Source organism: Danio rerio, chromosome 23 (assembly GCF_052040795.2).
Source record: "Danio rerio strain M-AB ecotype USA chromosome 23, GRCz13ab, whole genome shotgun sequence".
NCBI lineage: Eukaryota > Metazoa > Chordata > Actinopteri > Cypriniformes > Danionidae > Danio > Danio rerio.
Window position 1 is genome coordinate 41,533,154 of NC_141043.1, and position 23,584 is coordinate 41,556,737.

The 23,584-nt window shown below is 34.5% G+C and overlaps 1 protein-coding gene and 1 long non-coding RNA gene across 5 annotated transcripts in view; one reads left to right on the forward strand and one right to left on the reverse strand.

The window, feature by feature from the left end:
• The window catches only part of LOC137489144 (uncharacterized), a 34,489-nt gene extending 29,208 nt beyond the window's left edge, over positions 1-5,281 (reverse strand). The window contains exon 1 of the long non-coding RNA XR_015524094.1: positions 5,056-5,281. This is a non-coding gene — a long non-coding RNA (uncharacterized LOC137489144). The remainder of the gene's footprint in view (positions 1-5,055) is intronic.
• Positions 5,282-5,424: 143 nt separating this feature from the next.
• znf217 (zinc finger protein 217) lies at positions 5,425-22,627 on the forward strand. 4 transcript variants are annotated; one of them, XM_087304989.1, is made up of 6 exons: positions 5,425-5,460; positions 11,243-12,884; positions 14,621-14,743; positions 15,659-16,969; positions 20,756-20,880; positions 20,963-22,627. In XM_087304989.1, exons 2-5 carry the CDS (start codon positions 11,579-11,581, stop codon positions 20,866-20,868), a joined length of 2,853 nt encoding a protein of 950 aa, XP_087161115.1. In that variant the 5' UTR covers positions 5,425-5,460; positions 11,243-11,578; the 3' UTR covers positions 20,869-20,880; positions 20,963-22,627.
• Positions 22,628-23,584: the final 957 nt, after the last annotated feature.

The following is a 23,584-nucleotide window of genomic DNA, read 5'->3' on the forward strand; positions in this document are numbered from 1 at the left end:
CTGAATTAATCTTTACTATGATGACAGTACATAATATTTGAATATAGATTTTTCTAGACACTTCTATACAGCTTAAAGTGACATTTAAAGGCTTAACTAGGTTAATTAGGTTAACTAGGCAGATTAGGGTAATTAGGCAAGTTATTGTATAACGATGGTTTGTTCAGTAGATTATAGAAAAACAATATAGCTTAAAGGGGATAATCATTTTGACCTTAAAATGGCTTTTAAGAAATTAAAAACTTTTATTCTAGCCGAAATAAAACAAATAAGACTTTCTCCAGAAGAAAAAATATTATCAGACATACTGTGAAAATATCCTTGCTCTGATAAACATCATTTAGGAAATATTTAAAAAAGAAGATAAAAATCAAAGGGGGGGCTAATAATTCTGACTTCAACTCTATGTATATATATATATATATATGTATGTATGTATGTATGTATATATATATATATATATATATATATATATATATATATATATATATATATATATATATATATATATATATATATATATATATATATATATATACATACACACACACACACACACACACACACACATACATATATATATATATATATATATATATATATACAAAAAAAAATTTCACCACTACAAAATCAGTCATTTTTATAGCAAAATAAATCACAAAAATTTTTTGAAAATCTAGAGTAAAAAGTCCAGAGCTTATCATTCTTATTGACACAATTGTTGTCGCGATTTTATAAAATATTGTTTATCTGCCCAGTCCTAGACTGAAATAGCCTTTATTTAAATTTTTTTCTGAAAACACATTAACACGTATTTAAAAAAAAATCCTTTCTAAACAACGTAATAGATTACTGACTTTAATCACTTCTTTATTAAGTAACCTACCTTTGTAAGGTATGCTCTATGATAAGTCTACTGTAAAAGACAATTATTAGTATCCATATTTTGTGATTACACAAAATACAGTGTTTTTCATTTATTTACGGTTGTAAATAGCATTGTGAGATCTTGATCTCTGCTCTATCAACTTTTGATGTTGAAAATTCAACTTTAAAGTTTAACAAAGTGTCTTTTGTTGACATTTTAGAAGTTTGAAATAATATAATGTATAAGAAATAATATAGAGAGAAATAAGTCTGCAGTATCTGCCATTTTATTACAAGGGTTTTGTACCATAATATAAAAAACAACACATACAATAAATCACTTTACACTATCAAAAGTCACTTTTTTGTAACTTTTTAAGGTTAAATGTTGTTGTTGGAAGAAAGATTAATGTCCTATAATGCAATTAAAACGCATAAATTTATAGTGAAAATAAAAATATAAATCACAGAATACAGAAAACTGCTAATTTATGGATATTTTGAACAGTGTACACTATATAAATGTTATAACCGCACTTCTTTAGTAACGTATATATGTTCTATATGCCTGATATTATGCCACCTCTTACAGTATCAAATAGCATATCATAATGTTTCCATTATAGATACAATACTTAACCAATAAGTGTCTTTTTGGGGCTCTTTGGGCAAAATAATAAACTAACATGGCATTTAAGTCCAAACAGAAGAACAATGCAAAAGCAAAGGGCCTTAGGGAGATTCCCAAGAGCTGCATCTTCCTTTCCATGAGGTCTGGGTGTGGAAATGTGGGGGATGGGGGAAGTTGCCGCTTCATTCACATGCATAATATCCAACTTAAAAGAAGAAGACTTTGACTGGTGCATAAAGACAACCAGCTTTTCAAAATAAGTACAGAACACATAGAAGCTATTGTGTTGAGTTCGGTTTAAGCCACTTTTTATGTTTCCAAAGTCACATTTTCCATAAAAAAAGTGCCATTAATGCCTTAAACTGACTTCTGTGGGTCTTTATGTTTGAGCGATTTTAAAAACAAAGTTTTCTCGAACAAATGATTGCTCAATTTAGCAGTTTTCCGTCCCTAGCCTGAGGGCGTTTAAAGCACTTCTCGCTCCTATTCCAGTAACATTCAGCATGGTTTCTGTCTCAATAAATGCATTCTGCCTTAGTAAGCGTTAAGAGTCATGATGACTGTTAGTGTGTCTACAGTACAACACAGATATTTTGAGATACATCTACTTGAATGAATGATTGATTGTTCTGCAAAAGCCTTTATAGGTCAAAGTGCATGCATTTTACTTGCTTATTTGAATACATATTATGTAAAACAATGTTCATATGTGTATATGTAAATAAAAAAAGAACTATATATTGGCTATAAATATGCTGTATAATAAATCTGAATGGAAGTAACAGTAACAAACCTTAATCTATAGCCTTTACATTCATGTGTTTTCTTGTTTGAGTCCTTTACCCTTCCCCCACCCGACTGTGTGTGTGTGTGTGTGAGTTGAGGGAAGCAGTGCAGGGGACGTGATAGGTATCTGCTCTCTCAAATAACAGACAAATTTCCTGCAGTTTGGTGCAGTTGCAGAATAGTTACGATTCAGTGCTTATCTGTGCTCGCCAAATAAATGATGAATGGAAAACTTTTAGGGAAAGAAATGAAGCAACTTTGTCTATTGTGGACTGTAGAAGTTAGTTGGATGAGAACATTTGGACTTTATATGCAAATTATCAGGACATATTGGGTGTGGGGCTCTATGTATGAACTGGAGTATGTAGATTTCTATTCTCATCTGTCAAGCTGTAATTTTGGAATTATAAGAGCATTTTTAATCATGTGTAAATAAAAAAAATAGTAGATAAATACACAAAAAAATAGCAAGTAAAGGTCTTCAACTATCTTATTTCAGAGATCTGAAAAGTAATTTCCTCCACAGAATACAGAGTGTATTCTGTGGTGGAAATTACTTTTCAGATCTCTGAAATAAAGTAAAGTCCTATGGGTGGAAATGTTTGTGATTTTTATTAAAGATATTGTGATGTACAGACATTGTTTAAAATGTGGGTCATGAGACAACTTTAGTCTGAAGAGTGTCTTAAAATGGTAAAAATTAACTTTTTTTAATGTTCGCCATAACAGCTGAAAACTCCCATTTACAAAAGTAAACTTGATTGGATGAAGATTTATTTTATTTTATTTGAAGATGAGATAGGACTAATGTCAGGATTGTATCAATTGAGAACACAAATTTTTAAGCTAATATGAAATAATAAGTACATTTTTGGGAAACATTCTTCACATTGACGTTTGACTGTAGAAGTTAGTTAGATAAAAATATTAGGACTTTCTATGCAAATTATCAGGATGGCATTGGGTGTGGGGCTTATATATAAATATATATATATATATATATATATATATATATATATATATATATATATATATATATATATATATATGAACGAGTATGTAGATTTCTAGTCTTATCTGGGTACATGAATTGTTTTTACATTGGAAATAATTACTGTCAAGCTGTAATTTTGCTAGGTTGTGGAATTCTTAGAACATATTTAATCATGTGTAAATTATTAAGTAAATGTAAAAAATGTGAAATACAATATGAAGTTAGCAAGTAAAGGTCTACAACTACTTTATTTCAGAGATTTGAAAAGTAATTTCCATCGCAGAATACATGCATTATGATATTAGGTGGAAATGTTTGTGATTATTTAAATAAAGATGTTGTGGTGTATAGACATTGTTTAACATTTAGGTTACAGACTAAAATCAAGTGTTTTAAAATGGTAATTCCTTTCTAATGTGTGCCTTTAATGGCTGAAAACTCCCATTGAATTAATATGTATTTTATTTGAAGGACTAATGGGAATATTATATTGATTGAGAACATACAAGTTAAAGCTAATATGAAATAAAAGTACAATTTTGGGAAACATTCACATTGACTTCAGACTGTATAAGTTTAAATGTGGCAAGACGAGAACATTTGGACTTGATGTGTAAATTATCAGGATGATGGCATCTTGGGTTTGGGGCTCTATATGTATATGAACTGGGAGTATGTAGATTTCTATTCTCATTTGGGTACACGATATATTTTACAGTGGAAATTAATGTCAAGCTGTAATTTTGGATTTATTTGAGCATATTTAATCATATGTAAATGACAAAATAGAAGATAAATACAAAACATTAGCAAGTAAATGTCTACAATTAAGTTATTTCAGATATTTGAAAAGTAATTTCCACCACAGAATACAAGCATAATGTAATTAGTTAGATATGTTTGTGATTATTTTCAAATAAAGATATTGTGATGTATAGACATTGATTAAAATGTAGGTCCTGAGACAACTTTAGTCTGAAGAATTTCCCCTCTAATGTTCACCATAACAGTTGAAAACTCTCATTTACACACGTTAACTTGACTGGATTAGGATTTATTTTATTTGAAGATGTGAAAGGACTAATGTCAGCATTGTATTGATGGAAAACACATATTGAAGCTAATGCAAAATAAAAAGTACATTTTTGGGAAACATTCTTCACAATGACTGTGGACTACAATTTAGTTAGATAAGAACATTTGGACTTATATGCAAATGATCAGGATGATGCCATCTTGGGTGTGGGGCTCTATATGAACTGGGAGTATGTAGATTTCTATTCTCATTTGGTTACATGATATGTTTTTACAGTGGAAATTACTGTCAAGCTGTAATTTTGCTTGGTTGTGGAATTGTGTAAAGTGACGAAATAGTAGATAAATACAAGAATACAGTATGAATATAGCAAGTCAGAGTCTACAACTAATTTATTTGTGAGATTTGAAAAAGTAATTTCCATCACAGAATACATGCATAATTTAAGTGGAAATGTTTGTGATTTTTTTAAAGAAACATATTATGTATTGCTATTGTTTAACTTTTAGGTTTTAGACTAAAATGAAGAGTGTTTTAAAATGGCATTTCCTTTGTAAAGCCTTTAACAGATGAAAACTCCTACTTACAAATGTAAACTTAATTGGATTAATAGTTATTTTACTTGAAGGACTAATTAGTAGATTATATCGAATGAGAACATACAAGTTGAAGCTAATACGAGATAAAAGGTACATTTTGGGGAAACTCTTCACATTGACGTGATACATACGGGTAACTTACCAGCTGAACCTCGCGGTTGAAGAAAGGACATTTGTTTACAATGCGGCCAAAAATGAATACTAATGCTTACTGTTAACTTCCTTCCCATTCTTGCTAGCATAAGTCATTCACATACGTCAGAATCTCTGCATAACTCTTATAACCTGGCTCATAATAACCTATAACCGTAAACCGCAGTTCAACTGTAATAATCTTGATGAAGAATAGTTCAGCGGGTCACGTGATCAGAGGTGCGCGACGTTCCACAGAACGGTCTGTTGCGTGGACGCGCTTGCCTCCCACACGCGTCTGACTCGGTTCTTCTCCCCCCGATTCGGTTCTTTTGTACTGTTCATGGATTCTTTTTTGGCGTAACGACGTAATTACGTCAGCACGTGGTCCCTTATGTCCCAGCGTGGCATTCTGGTATGTTTCAGTACAGCTCTATTGTTGTTTGACATTACTGTAATAATTTTAGTTCGGACCCAGATCAGTTTACAATTCTTATTTATCTCAAATTATTAATATTTAATCCAAAGCCAATATTTAAGGTTAAATACAATTTAATAACGCAAACATTTAGAATGTTAAACCCCTTTTGGTTTCTTTTATGTGTTAAGATGTTGTAAACATTGCATTGTTTGTTTGGTTCATTTACAACACCTTCCTGTTCTGTTATTCAAACTTTGCAATTGATTGATAAGTGGTTTGACTCATTAAAGAACGGAGTCATACAAGTCACTCATTTATGGGAATCTACTACGTGTTTGTGTTATATTTATATTTGATTTACTAAAACGAACCGACTCGCACGACTCATACTGGCATGAATCTTTGTAAACGATTCATTTGGATCCGACTCATAAAGAACTGCTATTCTATGCGTTAACGAATCGCTGCCCACGGGAGCGCGCCTCTCTCTCTCTCTCTCTCTCTCTCTGAACGCAACAGCTGCATAGTGAGTGATTTGCAAACATTGAAAGCAAGGCATTTCGTCCGGCTAACAATTGGCTAACTCAGCTAATCAGATTTCCAGAAAGAAAGAAAGAAAACCAGCTACTAAACTAGCACCCCATATACGTTATTACTTATTATAGCGATTGTTGGCACACAATAAGAATACCTGACGAAGTCTGAACATAATGGTAGGTATGGAGGGTGAGTTCCTTATTTTCTATATCACTCATCGCTAGCGTGTCGTTAGCCAAATTTCTATTATCAGCACGAGCACAGGTTGATGTTAAACTAAAGTTAACAAACTGAAACGAATGTTCCCATTAGACACCGATAGACTATTGTATAACATGCAATAGAAGCAGATGATGAAGTTAGTGTCTTTTTGTGTAATGCAGGAACTGCATTAACATCTTTTGATGTTCTTCCTTAACTTGAAAGGGAAAGAATAGAAAACAACTTACAAAAGTCCCAACCATCCCCCTCCAAAAAACAAAGTTCTACAGTTGTATTTGGCTATCCGCCCTGCTATTTTAAACTAATAATAGCTTTTGATACTAAATAAGTTATGTAGTAATAGCTGTAAAGAATAAGAAGAATAAACTTTATTATCAAAAAAAGAGTTTGATTTTATTATTGATATCATGTTATTGTTTTTGTTTGATTATCTAGTCTGTTTTGTTTTCTAGTCTCCTCCATTAAACTATACATGTTATTTGTGACTTATGGTTGACCATATAGTGATCTCATTGTTCTTTAGCACAAACAACTTAACTGTAGTTAGGGAGGAGTGTTGTATCACATTCCAAAAAGGAAACAAACAAAGAAAAAAAGGGGCATGCTGGCATATTGGAGAGGTATGTAGTAAAATAACTATCAGTCTCTAGAGTTGCTGATCAAGTTAGAATGATCACGTGTCAGGAAATTTACAGCCACATTAAAGACACGCTTCCACACACGAGGCATTATTATTTATGTAAGTCATTATTGTCGCGTATAACGCGCGTGTCGTTTTCGCAGTTCACTTATATCATGGTTTTGAGGGTGGAAGAAATAAACACGATATATTTAAAGTTGCATTATGACGTCAGTAACCGTCGTTTTTATCAGCAGACGTCGCCAAATCTCTCCATTCTGTATCACTGTTGTGTTCGACCTCAGTTTGTGTGTGTGTGTGTGTGACAGAGGTAAAGTTGGTTTTATATTCAGACATCCAGACACTCTCCTTAATAATATAATTTCAGAAAAGTGTTCTTTGCAAATTGTAAATAGGGAAATCATATTAGCAGCCAATGACTATCAAACTGCAACATTGTTCACAGTGAATTAGATGGTGTCAATGTTGTTTACAAGTCATACTTGCATGCTAATTCCAATTTGAATATTCAAGGTAACATGGTAAACAATACAGAGACTGCTAAATGATGATCGAATGGGTGATTATAAAACCAACTTTACCCCTATTGTGTGTGTGTGTGTGTGTGTGTGTGTGTGTGTGTGTGTGTGTATATGTATATGAAGACAGAAGCAAAAACCAAATTTCCAGACAATGACAATTTTTTGCAGCCTCCTTTGTTTATGTTGAGATATTTCACTTTAAAGACCAGGAAAAGGATTTATTAGTTGCCATAAAAGTTATATTACTAAACATACACACAGGAGCCTGATACAAACGCTCATTCTATATATATATATATATATATATATATATATATATATATATATATATATATATATATATATATATATATATATATATATATGAAGAGTTCAGATGCAAAAAGTGTCGTCTTAAATTTCTATAGGAAATGAACGTTTTTCGCAGCCTCCTTTTGTTTATGTCGAGATATTTCACTTTAAAGACCAGGAAAAGGACTTATTCTTTTGCCATAAAAGTGATATTACTGATATACACACAGTAGACTGATAAAAATGCTCATTCTGGAGGAAAATTTCAGATAGCATTTAGAGGTTTTTGTATATATATATATATATATATATATATATATATATATATATATATATATATATATATGTGTGTATGTGTATGTATGTATGTATATATATGTATATATATATATATATATATATATATATATATATATATATATATATATATATTGTTTATAAATATATATTGTTTATAAATATATATGCATGTTTTTATTTTAATATATTACATTACATATACACACATTTTATATATAACATATAATATATCCAATGTATTCTTTCTATTTCTATACATTTTAGAGAGTAAATGCATGTTTTTGTTTGTCGTCAGCAGCAGGAGCTTTATTCTGAAATAGTTACCGAGCAATTGACTCTCATACTGTTTTCTTAAGTAATGCTAACCTGTTTTTCATGTATTTGCATGAGCCATCTGTGTAGTTTGTTGTCCTATAAGACAACTGCAATAAGTGTAACTGACACTGTGTCTTTTAAAGAACTTTATTGATAAAACTGGATGCTTTTGGGGCGAGCAAACACTATTCTTGTGAACAGGTTGCAGGGCAAAGCCCAAACAAAAGAGCAAGACAAACAGCAGCTGGTCTCTAGCTGTTTCTCAGGCATGTCAACTAACCGTGTTTTAGAGCATTATAATGACGCTACTATAGGTGGGGTCATTGACATTTATGCTATTTTGAACAGTTTTGGTTGACTGCAGAACTTTTTTTACATTAATTTGTTAGCTCAGGATTAGTTTGGGATTGCTATGTTGAGGGATTTTAAGAAGTAAACAGTGTTGTTTGTTGAAATCAGCATGGCAGGAGCTGTAATTAGAGCATGTCTGCAGAATGTAAGAAAAATTCAGATTGTTTTTTTTGTTTGTTTTTTTTTTCCTTCTCTTGTGTGTGTGTGTGTGTGTGTTTTTTACAGTGGTTATTCGGTAGATAAGTGAAGTGTTGTAGCTTCCTTTTCAACCTCCGTTTCTCTTTTTTTAAAACATCTTCGGCTTCTGTTTCTCTTTTTTCAGTGCCTAACATTAGCAAAGTCTATTTTTATGTTGTGTAGGGTCTCCCCTTCAAAGTGATTTGAACTTGAAGTGTGTGCTTGCACTATAAGTATGTTCTAATAGTTTCTATTGACTTTAATTCGGCAAGAAATTAATTATTCAGTTCATTCTTTTGAAGATATTTGTAACACTATTAAATCATGTTTAGAGGTTTAAGCAAAAATAAATTGTAAAAACTTTGTAGTCTAACTGCATTAGTACATTTTATCACCACAGAAATAGCCGTATAAACCGCCAGGTGTTAAACGCAAACAAAAAAAAAAGCCTAGTATGTGTATGCTAGGAATAGCAGGAGACTTTTGACCTTTGGTTACGACAAAAGCGATTCTCTCTTTGTATGTTTAGCATTTAAAGTACTTCTTTCTGACTTGAAATAATCACTTAAAAATAATTGTCAAGAGATTTAAGCTTGAATAAGGGTGTTGTAAAGTCACCTTGTTAAATAGTATCCTAAGAGAAAGCTAAATGTGGTGGTTTGTGTATATATATTGGCTTGTTTCAGCATGGAAGGTGGGCTAAAAAGTTGCAGAACAATGCTGTGACTCCACCTAAGGCCTCATGAGTGAGGCTTCGCAGATATTGTGAAGGACACCGCTGTAGATAGGCATTTGACTCTGGCTTCCTGTTGCTTCATTCGTAACTCATTTAAAGAACTGCATTTTGTCAGGTTTGCCCCTGGAAAGCGTTCTTAATGATCTGAAATCTGGGTTTTTCTTCAATTAGCTCGAATGAAGCAATACAGAATAGTTTATACCAGATTTGCAACTTGAGATGTTGCGTTTCATTCAGACCTATTCATGTTCACTTACTTTATATTTTCATCAGGGTCTAAAAACATTTAGGTTTTCATGTCATGGTTAGTTTTTAATATTGCAAAATGTCATTTAGCGTGTAAACTTATTCTTTTGTAAATTTGAATAAGAACAGGCTAGAGTATGTATATAAAGATATATTAACAAAGAGATGCTCACACACTTATGTATACTTGACGTTTATGGATGGATTGGAAGAAAGGGAAAGTTAAAATAAGCAATTTGTTCCACTACTTGCTATATATCATTTTTCTTAATCAAATAGGTAATCAAATCAAACTAGTGTCCTACAAGATGGCAGTTTCTTTAGAAAAAGTGAGCACTTCTTTCCTGTGAGTCATAGAAACAAAATAAGGTAGTTCATTTAGTTTTCCCCTAAGTTTCATTCAATGAATATTTGATGCCAGGACAATATTAGCCTATCTTCCTGTCTATATATCTGTCTGTGGATTATTATTATTATTTATGTAAATAGGACAAATTGCATCAAATGCATTGAAGGTCATATGCTAGTTGTAGCATTAAAGCTATAAAATGGCTGCTCTTTTTAAGCTTTCCTGTGGTTTGACAAGCTAAGCCCATAAAAAACCTTCACTTATGTTGTCATTGTTATTAATGTGCATGTAGTTTTTATGTTGTCTTATCGGATAAGATTACTACATGCAGTTTCAAACATTACAATTAGTTATTAAAAAAGATTGAATAATAATTTAAGTTAAGTTGCTGCATTTACTACTTACAATTAACAACATTTTCTATATAAGTGAATACTTTACTTTTAAATCTTATCACAGTCTGTTCTTTTTACTTTGGGCATGGAGTAGCGACAGCCCCACTGGAGTAACTTGGCCATGAGGGCTTTTCTCAAGGGCACAATTATTATAGACTTAGGCTGTACCCTTGACAACCCTATAACTGTGAGTTCATTCCCATTTCAGATGGCTTTGAAGTCAAATCCACAGGCTTAGGGATGGAAAGACATTTATTAACTAATTATCATTAATATTTGTTATTAAATCAAAAGGGAAATCAAATCGTATAGGACTATTTCTTAATTGAGCAGTTTTTAAAGATTCACTAAGTTACAAATGCATTTTGATAGCTTTAACTTACTTTAATGACTGAAACATGAATGTATTCTAAATTAAAATAACAACGGCTGTAACAACAGAATGCATATTTTGTAATTTGTTTGGTATTTGATCCACTTTATGAAAATGCAGGATAGGTAAAAATGCTTTTCATTTGTCTTCAGTTTATTTAAGAAGCCACCAGATAATTTTTTTTTTAGTAATTCATGCGACTGATCAAGTTTCATCTCGAGTAACAGTACAAATCTAATTAACTCATTTGTATCTGTAGTCCTGAGTTGATTACATTCCGCAGAAGTGGCCACACCTGACTTTGTTTTTATCTTCCATTTCAGGTTTTGCCTGTCAGGACAATTCCTCTGTGTGAATCACAGGAAATCAACTTATCAGGTGTATGCCCCATTACCTGGCAGTGAATGGCAAGCCTCGACTGCTTCTGTTTTACAGGAATGGCTTCACTGAAACCCTCAGATTATGCACTGTTCTGAAATTCAAAATATTTCTCAAAAGTCTTCTAGGAAAATTCTGAAAATTTCATAGAAGTTTGATGCCTTTCGTGAGTAATTCAGATGAATGACTCCTTTTTTTTCCCCCTCACATGTCTCCTTCCTTGGTTTCATACAAGCTTTCAAGTGAATTAGAAAAAAATACCCTAGTAAATTCCTGCTGACATGCCTACCCACCCATTGATCCCATATGTGGAAAGTCCTGATGGACTTGGTCATGACATCCTTAGCCACAGCAGTGCAAGCATGCCTGGTACTGGTTCTAGCATGACACCTCATGCCAGCTTGGTGGAAAAACCAGGCATCCTGGCAGAAAGTAGCCTGCCTCTAGACTGCATGTTTTGTGAGGAGACCTTTCTGCATCAGGAAGACTTGGGACCACACCTTCTTTCCCAGCATCCCACAACATTCCACGGACCTGCAGTATTGCGCGTGGAAGCAGAATTCCTAACCCCTGGTGACAGGGCCCGTTCTAAGACCTGCCCTGCTGTGGAAAAAAACGAGGAACTCAGTTGCGCTGTGTGCGGCCAGGCCATCAAAGATGCGACAGAGCTGGAGACGCACATGAGGAAACACAAGGACTCTTTTACATACTGCTGCAGCATCTGTGGGCGTCGTTTCAAAGAGCCGTGGTTCCTTAAGAACCACATGAGAACTCATGGGAAGACTGGGTCTAAAAGCAAAAACCATGAGCTGGAGATCCCAGCCACTGTCAATGATGTCATTCAAGACCAGCCACCATCCCCTGTGGTCACGTCATACAAAATGTGCATGGTATGCGGCTTCTTTTTCCACAACAAGGAAGCTTTGGCTGAGCACAGTAAAGTTCACAATCGAGATGCAGAAGCAGATGAGAACATCTCCACTCATGACCAACCTGCTGAGGAGCTTCCTGTATCCCAACATGCATTTTTGCAGAACCTACAGTTGCATCCTTCCGTTGCCAGAGAAGCAGAACCGAAGCATCCGACTGGACGATGGATATCACAACTCGATCCTTTCAACACCTACCAAGCCTGGCAGTTGGCCACAAGGGGCAAGATTGCGGCAGGTCCAAACTTAGCCAAGGAGCTCAATGCAGACTCTAATTCTGACAATGAAGACTCGGGGTCTGAAAAAGAGGAACTTGGGGCAATCTGGGCTTCCGGAGATAAACCTGCCAGACGAGGCCTAAGAAGTGAACTCAAGCCTTCAGACACTCCTTCTCCATCACCTGAGCAAAAGGGTCTGATTCGTAAAGACAAGCCAACCAATTGCGAAGAGTGTGGGAAGATCTTTAGGACGTACCATCAGTTGGTCCTTCATTCGAGAATTCACAAGAAGGAACGAGGAGGAGCGGAGAGCCCCACCACACCTGTGGATGGAAGGGCACAGAGCGTTGGTTCTTGTAGCAGCTCATCTCTGGACCGAGCAGATGAGTATTCAGAGGATGGCTCTGAAGAGGGAGTGCCAGTTGACGCCTTTAATCCAGGTATTTTAGCCAAAGTGCTTTGTATTGTATTTGCATCTTTATTCATTTTTAATTGCATGTTAAACACAACAAACAGTCAATAGGTTGTAATCGTCTTTTTATATTGTATGTACACCATAATTATGTGCTATTGAAGAAGCTCCTTCTGTTTGACTGGTTCAGTTGTAACTTCTTCACACAAACCTTTTTTTTGTGCAGATTTAGATCTTAGAGCTCCCTCTGCTGGTATTAAATGAAGAAAAACTTGCAGATTGTACAGAATACCATGTTGTATTTAAGCAATAGGGATTATTATTTATTAATCATTATTGCAATTACAATTATTTAAGCTTAAATATCTTATTTAAGTTTGCTTGATTGGGACTTGTTGTCGATTGATTTGCTTTTCAGTGTTTGTACTTTCAGCAGTGAAAATTAAACCACACAGAACTAAACTAAACTTCAACTCTGAAAACTGGACTGACACAGTTTCATTTTACTACAACTTCTATGTTGAACTGCTTTGACACAATCTACATTGTAAAAGCGCTGTAGAAATAAGCATGAATTGAATAGATGTTTTCCATAAGCTAATAAACATTTGCTGATATTCAATATATAATAATGATCTTGCACAATATTGTGGACACCTCAAAATACATTAAATAATTGTTTATTTGAATTTTAGATAGTCTTTTAGGGATATTCAGATTGTTGTGTTGGCAGTGGTTGTTCATCACAGCACCAAATACTTGGCAATTTATTTTCAAACATTCCAATCTAATCATTTCAAACAAGCTCATCTGATCTTGGTCATTGAAAATTTTGTGACTATTTATAGGTGTTTTGCTTGTTAACTCTGCACAGTAAGGTTAAATTTTTTTTAACATTGGTTAATTTAATTAAATTAAATTCAATGTAATGACAAATACAAAAATGTTTATTAATCTTTCTAATCCATTAATCTAGGTGATGTTAATGTCCAGTAACGAATCAAAACCAAAAGTCATAATTAGGCATGGCATGATAACCGGTTTCATGGTTTACCGCGGTTTGAAAAAGTCAAGTTTTTAAAACCACAAAAATGTTCTGTTATACCGTTTCTAAGGTATATTTCATGTTTTTTTTTTGTGTGTGTTGTAAAGAAATCTGTTTTTTTAAGCTAATGAAGCTAGCTGAAGTCAATGATTTATTTTAATTATTTAGCCTGACATGTTTACTATTCCACAATATTATAATGTGAATTGTAAATTTTAAAAAATGTAAATTGAAATACTGTATATTGTGTTCAATTGGGAAAATGTTTTTTTTTTTTTTTACTAAGACATTTAAAAAGGACTTATTTTAGAGAAGTAATCACAATATCTTGATAGCGTGATATTTTTATCCAAGGGTAACCGTCACAAACTTATACCGAGCCATGCCTAGTTTTAATAGTTTAAACTAATAAAATCCAGTTGTAATGTTTTTCATTAACTATAATATGGCTATTTCTCTGTTGATTTGAATCCATTAACTAACATTTACTAATATGACCATTGCAAAGTGTTCTCTATTGTACTTTATCATACTTTCGCAGTTTAATTTGTTTAAAGTGTTAATTTACCCTTAGTCTGTATACACAATAAATATATAACTAATATAACTATAACTGTTTGGTTATGATAACTATAATCAATGGTTAAAAACTTCAGAAATTAATCAAGTAAATTTGATACCGAAGTCTAATTCTAAACATGTCATTTGTTTCCTTACAGATAAACTTGAGGATGGACAGGGTAAAATGAAGCTCAAAATTCTTGCTCCGAGAAAATGCAATTACTGTGGCAAGACTTTCCGCTCTAATTATTACCTCAATATTCATCTCAGGACACATACTGGTGAGTACTTTATTCTATTGTCTTTAGTTAAAGGTATAGTTCTTCCAAAAATTAACATTTTCTCATCATTTAATCTCTCTTTACTTGTCCAGAAAAAAGTTTCTTTCTTCTGTTGAAAACAAAATTAGGTATTTTGAACTAAGCTGTAAACCTGTAACCGTTGACTTCTAGAGTATTTTTGTACATGTATTTCCTACCATGGATGTCAGTGGTTGCAGGTTTTCAGCTTTCTTCAAAATATCTTTTGTGTTGAACAGAATAAATATCCTCACGTGGTTACAAACATTTAGTTGAGTTTGAGTAAATAAAAATTTTTGTGTGAACAATCCCTTTAAGTCATAGGCAGGGCCAGACGGAATCTGCGGACGTTTTTTGCTATTTCTGCTGAGAATTTTGGTAAAAATCTGCGGATTTCTGCTGAATTATTTTGGGAGTATCCAGCGGAGTATCATAACCAAAACCTTAATATATGAAATAAAAAGTAAAACATTACTGAATAAAAACTGAATAAATTCAGATTTACACATTTACTCAAGTAAATAAACAGAATTAATGATGGGCTAAAAATCTGCGGAAAATCTGCGGAATTCTGCGGGCGCAGATTCCGTGTGGGCCTAGTCATGGGTCTCAAACTCAATTCCTGGAGAGCTGCAGCTCTGCACAGTTTTGCTCCAACCCTATCAAACACTGCTGATCCAAATAATGGAGATGTTCCAAAGAGTCATGAACACCTTCATTAGTTGGATCAGCTGTGTTTGATCTGGGTTGGAGCAAAACTGTGCAGAGCTGCTGCCCTCTAGGAACTGAGTTTGAGGCCTGTGCTTTAAGTCTTGAGTTGCATCTCTGTTTTATTTAAAGATGGGGGTTCTTTATTATTTTTTATGGTGTCTTGACATCTTTCTTTTTCATTCACAGGTGAAAAGCCTTATAAATGTGAATATTGTGACTATGCTGCAGCACAGAAAACCTCTTTGAGGTATCATCTAGACAGACGTCATAAGGACAAACCGTTCACGGAAATCCCGAACATTCCCGCCACACCGTCTGCTAGAAATATCATCAAGGCCATTGAACCTCCCAAGAATGTAGATAACAAACAAGCCTCAAAACCACCCAAACAATGGCTTGCTCCTAAACCTCTCCCTGCCAGTGTTAAACATGAACTAGGCACGAGCCAGGTTATCAAAAGCACAAGTCCTTCCATTCAAGTTAAGCAAGAGTTTGTAAGTTCTCCTGTCGCAACTCCGTACACCCCTTTGAGCGAGGACAACAAAAAATACCCATTACCAGCAAATCTGAAAATGGAGGAGAAAGAAGCTTCTGAGGCACCACTGAATCTGTCTCTCAAAGTGTCTCTCTCTATATCTGCTACCTCAGTACCCAGAAACCTGTTACTGACCAACACGTGTACCTCTTGCTCCTATGAGACCCTTTATCCCGAGGTTCTCCTGATGCATAAAAAGCTTATCCACAAGCAGAATTTGGACATCAAGAAGAACGGATACAGGGGACCTCAGAAATTGAAACGGTACACTGGTTGCCCACCAGCTCTTGAAGGCAAAGATGTCGCTCCTTTGGCCCACATCAACAGGAGGCATCCACGTCGAACCAAATCCCCTCTACGCCAACCTCCGGAGAAGCTTCAGAAACCTCCTCAGATGTCTAAGGTTTCTCCTGTGAAAGAGCGCTGGAGAGATCAGCACCGGGGCAGAGAACTGGATGCAACCAACTTGCTGCCTAGAAAGCCAGAGCAAGAGTCTAGCAGGAAATTCAACGTGCCGTCGGTAATCGATAGGGAGCTTCCCAAGCAGAAGCCTGTCCTGGATCATGAGATGAATCAGAGGATGGGCAAAAACGGAATGGTGTGGCCCACGGATCCAGCGAGGCTTTGCCTTTCGGATCGTTTTCGAAACTTGACTCAAATGGAGGTCGGGGAACCCTCCAGCAAAAGACAGAAGTCCTTTGAGCCTCTGCATACTGCATCAGGGCGGCTTGGAGAGGATTTCAACAGGCTTGTGCCCTCAGGCAGGAACGCTAAAACCTCGTTGCAGACACATTCACCCTTGGCTTCGATTAAGGTGACCCCTACAGCGTCTTCAAACAGCATGCAGCCTGACTGGAATGTCATGAACATGCTCCGCACCTACACTCCCAACAACCTGGCCTCGCTCTATCATCCCATCGCTCCAAGTTCCAGCCATGGTGTCATGTCCTCACCAGTTTCCGGTGAGTAGTTGATCATAAAAATTGCACACAAGCTAATACAACCAGTGGTGGAAGTACTAAAAAACATACTCAACTAAAAGTACCATTACTTGCCCATAAATGTAGTACAAGAAAAGGTTTCTGATTGTAGTTCTTCTGTAGCACTGTTGCACTTCTGATTGAAGTTTCTGTAATTATTACTCAAAGTATGAGTAAACAGTAGCCCTTTTAAAAGTACCCAATAGTGAGTATTACACAGTAAAATGTTCATTCTTTTATATGCGATTGTGTAAATTTATTCGCAAATGTAATTCTTGTAAAAAATGTAATTTCAGTCATCATACAGTAAACATCTGTCAGTAAACATCAGTGACATGGTGTAAACAAGTGTTTCCAAACCCTGTCTCTAAAGGCACACCAACAGTACGCATATTAACATTTTCCTAATCAAACACACCTGAATCAACTCATCAGAACATTAGAAGAGACTAAAAAACCTAAAATGAATGATTCAGATAAGGGAGACTTTCAAAATATGTACTGTTGGTGTGCCTTCAGGAACATGGTTGGGAAACACTGTCATAAACAGTCCCTCGGTCATTGAATGTAACGATTTTGTGTCTTGAGGTTGTTTTCTGTATGATGCGATTTATTTACAGGACTGATTATTCTACTTTAGCCAAACACTTTAGACAAGAAAAATAGTGACTGCAGGTTGAAGGAAAATAATGGCATAAAAGAACAGATACGGCACTAAAATTCACTTAAATGAATGTAAAAGTACATATTTTTTAGACTACTTAGTCCAAGAAAGAAAATTCCAGCAATTAGTGTTGCAAAGCTTTATGAATAAGATCCTAAGCTCCACCCCCATTAGACATAAAAAATGATGCAATTCTTGATGTCATTGTGAATATAAATACAAATATTATTGATATTTACTGGGGCTGCACAATAATGGAAAAGTCTGACTTTGCGATATTTTGGTTTTCTGCGATTTATATATTTAGATTATGAATAAAATTTTATTGGATAGCTTGTATAGCCCTATTTGGGGTGGGGGGGGGGGTATTAATTTATATACGGGTGTGAATAATGTATAAAAAATAAGCAAATTGCAAGCAAGAATAATTACAACTGAGCAAAAAAAAATGTTGTATGGTTTTCCCTGAGAGTCAAACCGTATTCATGTACAGAAATTAAATAATGAAGTGGAAAATAACACTGTATAGTATTGTATTAACTCTTTTGAAAAGCATTTATAACATGCAAAAGATAAAGTTTCACTCTGTTATGGCTATACTTTGCAATTACTTCACAAATCTCATGTGTTTTTAAATTGTTGATTAGCTATAAATCCAACACAACGTGGTGGATCCTGCATTGTGACCATTTTGGACACATAGGCTGCGATATCGATGCTGAAACGATATATTGTGCAGCCCTAATATTGACTATTGATTTTGAATATTAATCCAATAAGACTTTAAATGTCTGAACAGACTACCATAACTACACACAAAAACTCACAGCATCTTTTTGTGACAATTCATCAATATAAAGTCTGCGTTGTTAATTGTTGATCAACTATAAACCCAACACAACATTGTGTATCCTGCGATGTGACCATCGATGCTTAAACTATATATTGTGCAGCCCTAATATTGACTATTGATTCTGAATATTAATCCAATGAGACTATTTAAATGTCTGAACAAACTATCATAACTTTTATTTACTAATACTATTTGAAGTTCTGAGTGTCACTTCACCAGCGTTTTACCGTTTTATGAGAGCAATATTATCATAATAATGTACACATAGAAGCTATCAGCATCTTTTTTGTGACAATTCATCAATATTGATAAAAAGTCTGGTGTAGCTTATTTTTCAGAAAAAAAGACCATAGGGTTTCTAAGATGATTAATATTTTATTATATTAAATTATTTTTAACTGAATGAGTTTCCTGATTTCAATTAATTTGACATGCTTTTTGATTGCAAAGATTTTGTTTTACCCATTACATTGAAGTGACAAAAAATTGAATTAAATGTATTTTATAGGGTCTTAAATCACACATTAAAGTCTACGTGTACGTTAAGTATGATGACATGTTTGCATCTGAACGGGGGTATCGAGTAGGTGACTCATTTTATTTTTGAGCTCCAACTATTGGTTGGAGGGGCATGGCTAAGCAAATTTCAACCATTTCGTCAAACTGACATCATCAATAAGTACTGCCTTTCCCGAGTAGAAACAAATGGTTTGATTTTGATTAACACAGGGTATATGCTGGAATCCTAAAGATAATTTCAATAACTTTTTAAGACTTTTTAAAGACCTTCTCAGAATATTTTAAGACCTCATCTCAACTTCAAGTTCTAATCAGTATCAAACATTTGTTAATAAACAGTTGTTAATAAATAGATGTAATCAAATAAATCAACGGGGCGCAACCATGCAACAGAACTCAGATAAGCTCGGAAAAAATAAAGCTTGAAATATTAAATTACGCGGTTGTTTTCAGCGACAGGCTTCAGCCACTGTTCAAACTCGTCTTTCTCCAACCAGGAGTACACAAACTTACTTTACCATTTCGCCGTCTGTTTCGCTCTATGGTTTTGCTACATAAGGAGAGCGTGCACCTCCTGCGTTTGTCACAAATTACGTAACATCACCTGGACAGAGGAGCTTGACCGGACGTGCCCCGGCCCATGCCAATTTCGTGGATTGAGCATGTCATCATTAATATTAAGTGGAAAATAAATATATTTATGGTTTTTTGCAGTAAAACCCTTTGGACAATGTTTTAACAAAATTTAAGACCTTGTAAAAACGCGATTAAGACTTTTTATAGTTTTTAATTTTCTCATAATTGATTTATCAACTTTAATTACTTTAAGATCCCGTGGACACCCTGTAATAAACAAATCAAAATGTTTTTTCAGTGGATTAACTTGCACATATTAATTGATCACAATTAGACTTTAATAACGTTGTACATTTTCATTTCATTCAGACACTATGGGAGCTTAATTATTAAAGGAATAGTTCACCCCAATATTCTAATTGTCATCATTTACTCATCCTTCACTTGTTCAAATCCCATTTTGAGCATCTTTCTTCTATTGAACTCAAGATATTTTGAAGAATGCTAACAGCATTTTGCTTTGCTAGAGTCAGATGATGTATAGACCATTTCAATGTGGTCATGTCATTGGCCCATGAACATTTCCTGTTTGTTATCAAACTATTTCATAACTGTAACAAGAAGCAATTTAATAATAAATTCATGTTAAAGCAGCTATCATAACGTTATTTATTATTATGTGGATTCTCAGAAGCTATAGAAATTTAAAAATGTAAAACAGAAAAACCATTGTTTTTGTTTATATCCCTCAAAATGGTCTATACGCAGGCCCGAAAACAACAGCAGCACCATCTTGCTTCCATCCAATGAGTCTGTTTCAATGAAAATGAAGTGACATTTTGAAGAAAGCTGGTTTCTGGAACCCTTTGAAGCACCAACCACCAGCATTCTTCAAAACACCTCCTTTTGGGTTCAACAGAAGAAACTCTAATAGGTTTAAAACAACATTAGGGAGAATAAACGATGAGGTAACGTTCATTCGTGAGTGAACTATCCTTTAAGAGAAGCATTATTTCTGTAAAACTGCAGGCAGTAAATTAAAAAATATTAAAAGAAGACTTTACCATTGGCTTTTTGAATGTTCTTGGTGAATGTTTAGTCAGGAGGTGATCTAGGATCATGACTGAACCCTACCCCGTTATGCTCCTCTCTTTAGGGAGCAGGTCCTTGATCTTCCCTCAATACTCCACTAGCATGTCTCAGAGGAGAATCCAAAGCAGCCCTCTGAATAATGAACGCTGTGGTGGACCTTCAGATAAGAGCTCTTAGAAAATATCCAGGGTAAATGTCTTCAGCAGTCATTTTTTAGAGGTAATGCATTCAATGTTGTTCATGAACCTAACCATCATTATCTCATCCACAGCTTCCAAACAAGCAGAGAAAATGTTGACCACATCGCCATCGGCTTTAAGAAGAAAAGTTTAACTGTTAGTTTTTGTTTTTTGGGGACGTTCTTCAGACACTAATGCTGAAGGGTTTGACGTGTTGAAAGGATGAACACTGTAAGGTTGCAATCTCTGGACCGGAAGACTATACGAATATAAACTGCAGCCTCAGACGGTGTTGTTTTGATTCAATTTGCATTCCATTACGGCAATAGATTAATCTGCGGTGCACTTAACACAAAGTCAGACGCACGACAGTTGACTTGTGAATCTATTGTGGGTCAGTGGGCTTATATGATGGCTTGAGTACTAATCAAACCGCAAAAAAAAAACCCAAACAAGTGCCTCAATTACCTTTTATACGAGCGAACGGCACTGACCAAATAAACAAGGAGTAGTCAGGGGACTTGTGCTCCTCTGATAGTGTAAGATTGTCTATATTGTTAATGTTTAACATCCTCTACAGGTCAACTTGATGCTATGCAGAGAACAGGATGTTTTTTTTTTCTGAAAGTACAAAATCTAGCTGCTGTGTTACTGTCTCGGATTCGAGACTTTTGGAAAGCGATGGTGACGTACTGTGTACTGTTGTGTTGGTACATTTATAAAGCAAATAAAAGCAATGCAGGGACTGCGTGAAACCTCTTTCACTGTGACGACAGACATTCAATGTAATCCTCAGGATTGTTGAGAAACATAACTGTGATTTATTATTATTTTTTATTATTATTATTATTTCTGCGCCGCCAATGCTGAGCAGTTTCGCCTAAATGTGTGGTGAACGTTTTTGTTGTAGTTTTGTTGAACACCAGAATGTTTTTGTTATCGCGTCTTTTTAATCTAATAATCAAGTGTATTTATTTTCAGGCGAGTGTGTTACTTCAGTAGGTTGTCTTTGTGTCTTTATAGCTTGTTCTGGTTTCTGTTACTTTCTGTGTTCAATATACTAACTCTTTCTTTCTTTCTCCCTAAAGACCACCGGTAAAGTTAACTTATTTCATAATATTTAAGGGGTTTTCATGAGCTTGAAGCAAATGCGTCGTATTTCCTTGATTAATAAACTTGAAGCCTATTTGTTTCTCTATTTTGCTTCACTCCTCAATAAGGAATTACCTCTTATTTAGTTTTTTTTGGGCGGATTTGTAGATCGTTTATGATAAATGATGGCTGTCGCTGTCTTGATGATGGATTTCGGGTCACCAACGCTGCTTTACGCCAGTATAAATTCAATCCTTTTTTTTTGTTCTCGCTCAGTATTTCAGCTGTAGATGCATTGAATTGGTAGTTTGGTTTAGGAAGACGTAGCGGCAGCCATGTGTAAATTTATTAGTATTTGTACTTTTTTTTTTCAACTCTAGGGTGTATTTGTTCCCAATTTTTTTGTCTTTCTTTTGCACTTTCACTAATGATATTGTGTCGTTAGTTTCTTTCTTGTGGTAAGGATATCACAGGCGTGCAAAACAAAAAAATAATGAAGCGGAGATGCTTTTCTACTCCATCTTGTCCATTGTTTCATAAATGATGCTGTTTGGTCTTTAACAGAATGTGTAATTTTGGATTTACAGTCTTTGTAACTCACCTTGTTATTAAGCCAGGTGTATTGCAGACCCCCAGAATAAAGCAGTTGCGGAAACTGGAAGAAATGTCATTGTTTCATTTGAGTAGACTCTGAGGATTAAACATGCTGGTTTAAGGGTGAGCTGTGTTTTATTTTAATCTTGAATGGGGAGGTTGTATAAAACTGGTAATACTGCAATGTCTGGGTCAGTTGGCATTTCTGTGTGGAGCTTGAATGTTCTTTTTGTGGTCGTGTAGGTTTCCCCCACAGTCCAAACACATGTGCTGTAGGTGAATTGGAAAAGCTACATTGTCCGTAGTGTATGTCCTGGTCCTCCAGAATGGGGGTTGAGCATTGGGCTAACAACTCGCCTCATAAAAACTAGATTTTACGGAACAGCAATAGTGTGGCTAAATGTCAACTTGGATATGAATGGCCCTGGGAGTAAATAAGTAATAATGCATTATAATTGTCAAAATTTGGAGTCATGATTTGACAAAAAGCACTTTTGGCATGAAATTATGGTAGTTAATCCTTTTGTGGCTTTACCCTTACATGAGTCATTAGAAATGAAACATTCATGTGTAATTGTGCAGTTTGAACCAATTTATTATAAATTTTAGGATTTACAATAAACAAAAATGTATTCAAAAAATAAAAATTGAGTATTGCATTTTCAGGCTGTAAAAAAAAAGCTTGATTTGGTTAACGATTTATAATATAAGAATCATTCGAGCCATTCTCTTGTTTATTATTATTTTAGTTAATATTTTTAATTTTAGCATATTGAATGTTGGTAGAATACACTAGTATTTATTTTTACCAAATCAATTAAATGTCAAATAAAATCTGAAAGAAATAGAGATAAATAATTAATTTAAAATTTAATTTTTTTTATTTGATTGTGCATATTATTATCATCAATGTTGTGGGTAACGGATTATAAGTAACAGGAGTTGCTTAATAATATTACTTTTGTAAGTAACGAGTAAAGTACTGCATAATGCAGTAATAATATTTAAGTTTTATCTTTTTAAAGCAA